At 62.9% G+C, this 10,338-nt stretch overlaps 1 protein-coding gene across 4 annotated transcripts; it reads right to left on the bottom strand.

The window, feature by feature from the left end:
• Positions 1-1,841: 1,841 nt before the first annotated feature.
• CEL (carboxyl ester lipase) lies at positions 1,842-9,936 on the bottom strand. 4 transcript variants are annotated; one of them, XM_043566372.1, is made up of 13 exons: positions 9,805-9,936; positions 7,343-7,493; positions 7,128-7,250; positions 6,818-7,015; positions 6,089-6,219; positions 5,818-5,925; positions 5,580-5,697; positions 4,260-4,446; positions 3,879-4,082; positions 2,771-2,968; positions 2,136-2,442; positions 2,076-2,102; positions 1,842-2,042 (listed from the first exon to the last, which is right to left on the bottom strand). In XM_043566372.1, exons 1-13 carry the CDS (start codon positions 9,868-9,870, stop codon positions 1,929-1,931), a joined length of 1,932 nt encoding a protein of 643 aa, XP_043422307.1. In that variant the 5' UTR covers positions 9,871-9,936; the 3' UTR covers positions 1,842-1,928. The 4 variants fall into 4 exon arrangements, with proteins under 4 accessions (XP_043422307.1, XP_043422306.1, XP_043422305.1 ...); XM_043566371.1 differs by having other exon boundaries at positions 2,076-2,442; XM_043566370.1 differs by having other exon boundaries at positions 1,842-2,102.
• Positions 9,937-10,338: the final 402 nt, after the last annotated feature.

Here is a 10,338-nt window from a genome sequence, read left to right as displayed (position 1 = left end):
CTCCGGGCTCCGAGCTGTCCGCACAGAGCCCGACGCGGGGCTCGAACTCACGGACCGCAGGATCACGACCTGAGCTGAAGTCAGATGCTCAACCGACTGAGCCACCAGGCACCCCAGGAGACCATTTGAAATACCTATACAAAATACGTGTTAATCGATGACTTAACGCTATCGGTGAGGCTTCTGGTCGACAGTAAGGCTGTTAAGTTTTGGGGGAGTCAAAAGTTCTATATGGGGGGTCGGCACCCCTAACCCCCACGCTGGTCAAGGGTCAACTGTATTTTCAACTTCATCCTCTGGATACCGCCTGTAAAGGCAAAAGCCAGATGAATTGTGGGATGACCTTGAGTTGTCACCGACAACTGCAGGTGTCACCCAGACATAGCGCAAGGCCGGCCTCTGCCGGAAAGGTCTTCTCCGCCCGGACCTGGACCCCGGTGCCCCCACCACTCTGACACGGCCTGGCCATTCAGGGATGCGATTTCCTGAATGATAGGCAGGCACGACTATGCTTCCCCTCCCCCCGCCCCCCACAAACAAGGGCGAGAAGTGCCACATCCCAGGGCCAGTCCAGGGCCGGTCAAAGGCACTGGGGTCCAACGGGTTTCTCCTACTGTGTCAGGAGGCTCCTGAGAGCAGACCCAGCAGGTACAAGCATGTAGGGAAAGTTGCGTGTATGCTAATGTGGTGGAGAGACACGTTGTTGCATTCTTGAGTTTCCATTGGCCAAGAGCAGGGACAGTCACCAGTAGAGGCCACAGGGCTGCGAGGGTCGCTCCCCTCAGTCTTGGATGAAGAATCCCCTCTTCACACCTGAGAGCCCTCCACCAAGCCAGAAGCCCAGGGTAGCCAAGGTGGCCACAGGCCGGCCCGAGTGCCCCCTGCTCCTTGAGGGGGGACACAGGTTTGCCCCCTGTCCAGCTCAGCCACGTGGGGCCCAGGCCTCAGTCTTCAATCTGTGACTAGAGAGGGAAAGAGTGGCTGGCTGGTCCCCGTGTGCTGCTGTCCCCAGTCCCACCAGGCAGAGCCATCCAGGACTCCAGAATCCGCCCTCCTGTGAGCCCTCACCACCTCCCCACAGAGAAAAGAATGGGTGAGGGGTGGGGAGGCTCCCCAATATCGTCTCAAGCACTAGCTTTGGGGTTCCTGGATTTGAGTCTTTGATGACCTGGGGCACGTGTCCCCCTCTCGGTGCCCACCTCGTGCGGCCATGGTGAGGTCAGGCTGCTTAAGCTCTTGGGCACTTGGCACGATGCCCAGGCCCAGATGCCCAGATGTGGGAATGGCCCTGACCTCTGCCTCCCGCCCCCCTCTCCCCCACCCCGTCCCCAACCAGCTCTGCCAGAGCCACCCTCTTACACCCTCTTCCTTCTGACCTTCCAGTGTGATGCTTTCTTCCCCTCGACTTGCATCCAGCTGGAAGCAGAGCCGGTTTCTATCCCCGGGCCAGTTCCCCAGACCCCGGCTACAACCCAGGGGTCACTGCCCATGCCCCAGAGGGCTTGGTGTGGCTGGACTCCACCGGTCCGGGGTGGGGGGGCACTGTCTGCAGAGCCCAGCTCCTCTCTCAGCTGCGGCCACCGCCGGCCCTGCCCCCTGGGAACCAGCGGCCCAGGGCAGAGGGACCCGCGCCTGAAGCCCGGTCCTGGCTCTGAGATTTCACTTCTTCAAACCCCTGTCCTCCTCTCTCGAGCGAGGGTGGCCCTCCGGACTTCCTGGGGCTTCAGGACTGGGGGAGACCATGGGGAAAGGCGGTGGGCCCAGAGCCTGGGGCTACCACATAACTGAGAGCCCTGTGTCCTGCAGTGGGGACCAAGAGACCAAAGGAAGATAACCAGACAGAGAGGGATGAGGCTTTATTCAGGAAGAGCTCTGGAGGGGAGTGGGCCGCCGGGGTCTCACCCTACGGCTTCTTGGGGCCGAAGACATTAGAAGCCAGTGACTGCAGGCATTTGAACCCCTTCAGAGTCCCCGGAGGGGGGCGCGGGGGCGGCATCCGAGTCCCCGGAGGGGGGCGCGGGGGCGGCATCGGAGTCCCCGGAGGGGGGCGCGGGGGCGGCGTCAGAGTCGCCCGAAGGGGGCGCGGGGGCGGCATCCGAGTCCCCGGAGGGGGGCGCAGGGGCGGTGTCAGAGTCGCCCGAAGGGGGCGCGGGGGCGGCATCCGAGTCCCCGGAGGGGGGCGCGGGGGCGGCGTCAGAGTCGCCCGAAGGGGGCGCGGGGGCAGCATCCGAGTCCCCTGAGGGGGGTGCCGGGGGGGCCCCGTCTCCGGTCATCGTGGGCAGCGCCTGGTAGGTCAGGGTCCAGTAGCGCAGGTAATTCGTCCTCAGGTGCTGCTTCATGGAGTTGCCATCAATCTTCCTGTTGATCTCCAGGTAGTTGTCACTTTCCACAGTGTAGGGGTCCCAGTGTGTGGGCACAGCTGAGTGGCCCATGTTGGGGTTCCTGCAGGGAGGAGAAAGGCTGGGTTGGGGGGTGGGGGCTCACAGGAGTCTGGAGACCTGTGTCCCTAGCCCACCTGGGCCCCGGCTTGCCTGACAGTCCTCTACCCTCTGCACCGACCCCACCATCAGGGTGTACATCCCTACGTCCTGGGCACTGGCTGGGCGTGAGCCCCAAGAGGCACAGGTCTCGGGGCCTAGCAGTACCTCTATCCACACATACGACAGAGGCACCGAGGCTTGGGGAGGTTAAGTGAGGGCGCAGGAACCCCAGGCCTGCAGGGCAAGGGGGCAGGAGGCCCTGGGCTCAGCTCCGACCCCGCCTTCCTTACCCGCTTCTGGCAAAGTTGGTCCAGTAGGCGATCATGGCCTTGGAGACGGTCCTGTCCTGGGACCGGTAGCCCAGGGGCGTGGCAAAGGGCTTCCCAAAGACGTACTGGATGTCATCGGCGTGGTCAGCCCCTACCCACTTGGGGTAGGTGGGCATCCGAGAGGGGTGCGAAAACAGGTAGGTGTAGGTTTTGGCGCTCCTGAGGAAGGGAGGGGAGACCGGCCGAGTTGCAAGGGGCTCACCCGGAGCGTCAGCCCAGAGATGAGGCCTGGGGGCAGGGGGCTGGGGCAGCAGGGAAGGATCTGGGGAGTCCCCCCAAGATTCATGAAGAATCCTGACACCTGGGGAAGGGAAAGCCGGGGGCCAAACCCATGGATCTGTGGGTTCTACGATTTCGGTTGTATTTATAATTCACCTCCACAAAACAAACTGAGGCATCTTCCTGTAATTCGCTATCAAGAAAGATTTCTTTTTTCTCTGCAGGTGAACTTGTATCTTTATGTAACTGGACAAGGTGTATGCCCTTGGATGTTTTCCTTTTTTGCCTTGACTGCCAGGAAGCTCGGAGCTACATTTATCGCTTAATTGCTGCAAAGCTTTGGTTCTAGATTCTAGGTATAATATTATCTTCTTAGTTTTGAAGCCTTCCTCACTTATTTTTTATTTTCATTGGCTATTATTCTACGGAGGTTTTTTTTTTTTTTTTTTTTTTTTTTTTTTATGCGGCCACAGTCTTAAGTTACTTTGAAAGTTGGTAAAGCTGAAACCCATAACAGAGATCCTCACCGCCCCGTGATCTTTCCTTCTCCACAGCACGAGGGAGGCAGGGGAGACTCAAAGAACTTTTTAGCAGGAAGGACTGTGGGGTGAGGGAGGGCACGCAGCACTGTGCTGGGCAGAGGACCGCGGGAGGGTTTGGTAAAGCCCCCCGAGGCTGGGAGGCGAGGAGGGGCTCTCTCAGTTCTTGGGTCCAGGCAAAGAGGTGGTGCGGGCACAGCCTTCCCAGGCCTCACAGACACCCGTGAGCCACCCAGCAGAGAGGCCTCAGGGCGAAGGTGCGTGATTCCCAGGTGGCCCTCCCCAGGGAGCCTCCCTGCCCAGGTCCTCACTTGGCATTGGCTCTGTGCTGGGCCAGGGCAATCTTGGTGGGCATCAGGAAGAGGATGTCTGTCTCGAAGTCCACCACGGTCTTCTTCCTGGTCTCCTGGGACGCGTCGAGGGCCCAGGGCTCGGTGTAGATGTCAAAGGTGGTGTTGGCTCCCCTGAGCCCCTTGGTGATGGTGAGCCCGCTGACCAGCTTGTAGAAATCCTCGCTGCGGGGACCACACCAGCACTGGACCGCCACCCGGTGCCGGTGGGGGGGTATCTGTGCCCCCACGGACTGTCCCCCCCCCCCGCCCCCACTACTGGGCTCGGCGCTGATCTCTGCTGATGCCTCCCTCGGCGGCCCCTGGGCACTGCCCCCCGGGGACCCCACACCCACTGCTTACTCGGTGACCTCCTGTTTCTGCTTGTTGATGGCTGGCATGTCGATGCTGGCAAAGACGTGGCCGTCCATGTTGTTGGTACCTGCTAGGTAGTCGATGTCGGCCGTGTTGACGTACAGGTTGACGGGGTCATCGGGGAGGAAGTCGCCGTCGACGACGGGGAGAAAGCCCAGGTAATGCAACATGGGATCTGGCGGGGGAGAGGCAGGATCACACAACTCTGGTACCCACAGGCCCCTCCCCTCAGCCTCTGGGGCAGAGTCAGCTCCATCCCAGCGAGGCTGCGGTGTAGACCCCTGCCCCCTCTGATCTACACCAGGCTCCCTCGGGTCCAGCGCCACCGGCATTTAGGGCCGGATCGTTCTACGTCACGGGGAGGCGGGGCGGCCAGCGCCCTTCGGGACGTTTAACAGCATCCCTGACCCCAAGCCACGGGATACCAGTGTGACAACCAAAACTGTCTCCGAGACTCTGCCGCACGTGCCCTGGGGCCACAACACCCAGAGGGAGAACCACTGATCTAGAGGCCAAGGCTGTCCTCCCACGAGCCTCACTTCTCACTGGGCCTAAATCAGGAAGGGGGAGGATCTGGAATTGAGGGGACCGATGGACAAAGAGGCACCCCTCTCCGGGCTGGGTTCCGGTGTGCCCGCCAGAAACGGTGCCAGGTCCGCATGGTCCCCCAGATCCCTGAACTGGCCCCGAAGGGACTGGAGAGCCGGCTCGGGGCAGGTGGAGGCCCCGGCCTTCAGGAGGCCCAGCCTAGCCTGTTTTCCCTCCGGTTCGTGCCGGAGGAAACAGCTGGTTTGCATTTGGGGCCACGTGTTTGCTTGGCTTTCGGGTTTGCTTAGCACTTACGGTTTTATTTCACGTCCAGCAAAGGTGAAAAATGAGGGGGCCTCTTACTCAGCATCAAAGGATGCGCGAGAGCGAATGCCAGCCCCCTGGGCTGGGGGGGCCCCCCGGCACTCCGGCGACGCTGTGCCGCGGGGGTTCACTGAGCGTTGAAAGGGGGGGGCGGGGAAGGAACCAGTCGTCTGGTACAGAGGCGCTCGGTCTTGGGTCTGTGCATCCCCCTAAAACCGTGTGCACCGTGGGGGCTGGGACCCAAATGCTCATCAGCTTCTCAAAGGGGTCAGGACCCAGGAGGATAAGAAGAAATCGTGGCCGCCTCCTCCTGCAGCCGGGGCCACCCAGCCTGCAGGGGTGGCTGCAAGCTGCCTAGGGATGCCAGCAATCTGGTGACAGGGCCACGCCTCGGACCTGGCAGTTGCTCTCTTCTCCAGGAGCATCGCCCTCCCCCGCCCGGCAGCCCCCACTCACACTGCATGCCTGCCAGGGGCATCTTATAGGCCAGCGTCAGGGCGCGGGGGTCGGTGACCTTCAGACATCTGGCCATCCTGGCGGTGTCGTCCAACGGGCAGCCCACCTTCTCGGCGATCTGGGGGTGGGGGGGGGCAGGCAGGCAGGTGAGGCCAGTGCTCCAGGCAGAGGAGGACGGAGTCAGGACGGAGTGGGAAGGAGGGAGGCCCCTTCCCTGCCTACCACGGCCCCTCTTTACCCTTTTGGCCCAGAAGAGGGGGTTCTTCTGGATGACCCAGGGGCATAGTGCCACTCCACTCTGGCTGATGGCTCGCCGGATGAGGCCCTTGTTGTAAGGAGAGAGGGTCTGCAACACACAGAGGCCCTGTCACTGAGGCCTCGACCCACCTGCCCACCCCGGGCTCAGCCAAGGACGCCCCACGCATCAGTTCCGGCCCCCTCCTCCCTGCCCCCAGAGGCCCCCTCTCACACCGTGGGGGGCGGGTCCCCCCTCCAGGCGTCTCCCGGACCTGCAGAGAAACGCTAGCACCTCCAGCTGACTCTCCAAAGATGGTGATGTTGTCGGGGTCCCCCCCGAAGGCTGCGATGTTCCTTTTCACCCAGGCGATGGCCATGTGCTGATCCCGGAGGCCATAATTACCTGGGGGCAGGGTGGGGGGTGGGCCTTCATCGGGGACCTTGGCCGGGGCTGGGGGTGCCAGGGCCTGGCCCGCACGAGGTGTACGATCCACGTGGGCGGGATGAGAGCGGCCTCGGCAGCAGACACCCTGGCTGAGCCCCAGGATGTTGAATGGTCCCCCCGGGAGCTGGTCGGGTCAGGTGCTGGGGCAGAGGTGGGGCTCAGGCTGGGGGAGGGCCGGCCTGCTCACTTCTCTCTCCCCCTGCCCCAACCCCCCGTGTCTGTCTGTCTATCCTGCAGCTTCTGTGTCGCCACCTCGATGTCCTCTCTTCTGTCTCCACTGGCCTCCGTGTCCCTGGCTCCTCTGGGCCTCTCCGGGTCCCACCCTGCCTGTCTGTCTCTCTGTCCGGCAGTCTCTTTCCTTTCACTGCAGCTGCCGAGGGGCTCCCGCATCTCACGGCCCGTTTCCAGCCCCCTGGCTCTGCAAGTCGGATTTCCCGGGGGACTGTCAGGAGTTGCTCGAGCACGAGGGGCGTCGAGGGGCGTCCCCACGGGGCTCAGAGCTCGCGGGGTCAGGCGCGCTTCCTTCCCCTCCCCGTGCCCAAGACGTGTAGCAGACCTGGCAGGTTGGCGTCCCCGGTGCTGAGGAAGCCCAGGGGGCCGACGCGATAGTTGAAGGTGACCACGATGACGTTGCCCCGAGTGGCGATCTCCTCCCCGTCGTACAGGTAGTTGCTGAGGAAGTTGGCCCCGTGGCCGGCCCCCATGAGGAAGGCGCCCCCGTAGATCCAGATCATGACGGGCAGGTTCCTGGAGACTAAGGCGGAGCAGAGCGGGCCCGGTGACCCCGCGTGCCCCCCTCTGGCTCCCCTCCGCACCCTGTGCTGCTCTCGGGGGCCTCCTGCAGGGTTCGGGGAGGGCGAGCCCACCTTCCTTCTTGCCCTGGGGGACCCAGATGTTGAGGTAGAGGCAGTCCTCCGCCCCGTAGGTGTTGTCCTGGGTGATGGTGGCCTGCAGACAACGCTTCTTGAAGTCCTTGGCCTTCAGGGTTCCTGTGGGCGGCCAGCGGGGCCCACGTGAGGACGGCAGCCGCCCCCACCGGCACCCCCGGCGCGGGGCCTCGCCAGCACCTGCCCGCTCCCACCTTGCCAGCCGGGGTGCCGCTCCGGGTTCTCCAGGGGCCTGGGGACGGCGGCGAAGGGGATGCCTCTGAAGATGTCCACATAGTTGCCAAAGAGGCTGAGCTTCTTGTTGACGCCTTCCACGAAGCCTCCTTCCGTGTACACGGCTCCCAGCTGGGGGTGAAGGCCGAGGCTCAGGTGGGCTCGGGCCGCTCTCCCTCCCGAGTGGGGGTGGGGGCCACCTGAGCCGCCCCAGGGTGTCCGGAGGCTCCCGGAAGACAGCTTCGGGGAGGGGCCCGTCCGCACCCGAGACCCAGGCCCCTGCCGCCTGCCCTCGTTCCCCGAGGGGGTCCCGCTCCCTGGATCTGGGAGGAAGCTGCTTCAACCGGCGTCTTCCCACCCTGGGAAGCCTTCCGAGTAGGCCAGGAGTGGTGGGTTTGGATCCCAGCTCCGGCCACCTGGCTGTGACCATGAGCCTCCGTTTCCCCATCTCTAAGATTAGACAGCAGCACGGTCCCCCTTGTGCCCCCCCCCCCCCCGCCGTGTCCAGCCGGCCTGGAGTCTGTGGCCCCGTGCCGAGTTCTCACTGCTGGGAAAGACCTCTGCCCCCCGGGCCATCGGAACCACGGCTGTGTCCCCAGCCCTGGCACTGAGCCTGCCCCCGCGCGGCCAATGCATCCAATCCTCGCTAGGGGGGGGCCTGGGGGCTGGTGTTCATCTCCCCGTTGTCCCAGGAGGAAACGGAGACTTTCCTGCTGGAAGTCATCCTGAGGGAAACAGCTGTCCGACCTCAAAGCCGGGCTCTCATCCCCTCCTAGGGCCGCCTCCCCACCCGTCTGGTCCGGTGGCAGGTCTCCGCTTCCTGGCTCTCACCTGCACTAGGTCCCCGGTGGGCGAGGGCGGGGCAGCCCCGCACGCCCAGGCGGGGACCCAGCACCTTGTAAGATCTAGGCTAACGGGGGTGGGGAGGCGGGAGCTGCATTCAGAGGCCGGAGTTCCTGCCCGGTGCCGAGGGTGGGGCAAGGGACCCAGAGGCAGGTGCAGGTCTGCTCCCAGCCCTGTCTCTCCATCTCAGCATAAGCAGCCTTGTTTCAGGCCTCCAGGCATTTGTCCCGGCCGGCTTCGGGCTACTGGGGCACCGAGGTGGGCCAGGTCAGTGCCTGGGGACTGGGAAGTCACTTCTCAGAACGGAGATTGGCCTGAGGCTCCCGGGTGAGGGGTGAGGGCCAGGGCCCCTCGCCGTGGTGGCAAGGTGGGAGGGTGGTGCTGGCTGCTGGAGCGCTGAGGGGCAGTCCCGGTCCTTTCTGCCCTCAGACAAGCCCCTCCCCCCCCCACCCCCACCCCCCCCCGCCGCCCAAAAAGACAGCAGCATCCCCTCGGGGCAGCACCTGAACCTCCAGGTCCCAAGGCAGCGGGGACGGAAGGGCAGGATAGGGGTGAGAATGATACGGGGGCTGCGTGTCTGTGGGGTTTCGTCCCGAAGCACTTTCCCCGCCTCATTCCTCAGGCTGCAGCAGGGCGGTTATGGAGGGCAGCCCTCCCGCGCCACCCCCCCCCCCCCCGCCCCCTCAAGGAGATCTCCGGACTTTCCCAACTTCCTCTTGGGAGATGGAGGTTATGTTGGGAACCATACTCGGGGTGGGACTAGAGTGGGGTTCCAGGTTTCTGCTCAGCCACCGGTGGCTGTGTGACGAACAAATAGCTCACCTGCTCTGGGCCCATCTCCCCTTCCATAAAAAGGGGACAGCGCCCTCTCTGGAGAGGAAGGAGCCAGACGGGCGTTGTGGGTCAGGTTCCCAGACTCCGGAAACAAAACTTCAGGGCTCCCAGTTACGTTTAAATTGCACGTAGATGGGGCGCCTGGGTAGCGCAGTCGGTTAAGCGTCCGACTTCAGCCAGGTCACGGTCTCGCGGTCCGTGAGTTCGAGCCCCGCGTCGGGCTCTGGGCTGATGGCTCAGAGCCTGGAGCCTGTTTCCGATTCTGTGTCTCCCTCTCTCTCTGCCCCTCCCCCGTTCATGCTCTGTCTCTCTCTGTCCCAAAAATAAATAAAAAACGTTGAAAAAAAAATCAAAAAAAAAAAATTGCACGTAGATGGATTTTTTTTTTTTTTTTTGAGTACAAGTATATCTCAAATATTGTACAGGACATACTCCTACAATAAACTCTCCATGTTTTATATAAGACTCAAATTTGGCAGCTCTTCCTGCCCAGGGGTCCCGTCCCCATGCTTTAATAAAAGCCCCTTTTAGCACCAAAAAAACTCAAATTTAACCTGGCATCCTGGATTTTATCTGGCAGCGTAAGCAAAGCACCAAGTGCCCAGGAAATGCTGTCTTGAGAGTTGAGGTCTCTTTCTCAGGCTGGCTCTTTCTGCCGCGGACTCTGCCCGTCTGCCTTCCCTCCACCGTGCCCTGTGCCCAGCTTCCAGATCTGGCTTAGTGAGGACTGAGGGGCCCCTGCCCCCTCTGCCGGCCTCTCACTTACCTTGGCTGCACTCGCTGCTGCTAGGCAGCAGGCGAGGCCCAAGACGACCAGCTCCAGGCGCCCCATGGTGTGTGCCCGCCTCTGCGTGGCCCTGGTTTGGCCCCTTGCGTATTTATGGGGCTGGAGCCAGCCTCCGAGTTGCCAGCTGCCCGCAGAGGGCCCCTCTCCCTCCTCCTACCTCTGGCCCTCCCTCCAGGCTGGCCACACTCCATGCAGCGTACCTGGGGCTGAGACAGCTGTTGTTTCCAGCCAGCCTCAGGCTGGGCCAAGGTCACACAGTAGGGGACACACACACACACACACGCACACGGGTGCAGGGACAGTCTGTCTTTCCCAGGGCTGGCTGCTCCGAATGCCCTGGTGCCCACAGCGCACCTGTGCAGGTCACTGCCTACCTGGGAGCAGACGCAGGTGGTACTGGGTAGACGGCCGCAAGGCCTTCGGCTTGGCTGGGGGCCCACTGCCCTGCATTCTGGCTCATTTCTTCACAAGGGCTTGGTTTACCCTCAGAGAAATGGGCATGCTTGGTCTCCA

This window comes from Prionailurus bengalensis, chromosome D4 (assembly GCF_016509475.1).
Source record: "Prionailurus bengalensis isolate Pbe53 chromosome D4, Fcat_Pben_1.1_paternal_pri, whole genome shotgun sequence".
In the NCBI taxonomy this organism is placed as follows: domain Eukaryota; kingdom Metazoa; phylum Chordata; class Mammalia; order Carnivora; family Felidae; genus Prionailurus; species Prionailurus bengalensis.
The sequence above is the reverse complement of the archived record's forward strand: the minus strand, read 5'-3'. Positions and strand labels throughout refer to the sequence as shown.

What these genes read in the sequence shown, in the direction of transcription:
- CEL (XM_043566369.1), bottom strand. Translation starts at nt 9,870, where the DNA reads ATGGGGCGCCTGGAGCTGGTCGTCTTGGGCCTCGCCTGCTGCCTAGCA. An exon ending in CAGCAGCGAGTGCAGCCAAG is followed by an intron (nt 7,494 to 9,804) that starts GTAAGTGAGAGG and finishes CTTCACCCCCAG; the next exon opens with CTGGGAGCCGTGTACACGGA. An exon ending in ACCAACTTTGCCAGAAGCGG is followed by an intron (nt 2,443 to 2,770) that starts GTAAGGAAGGCG and finishes TCCTCCCTGCAG; the next exon opens with GAACCCCAACATGGGCCACT.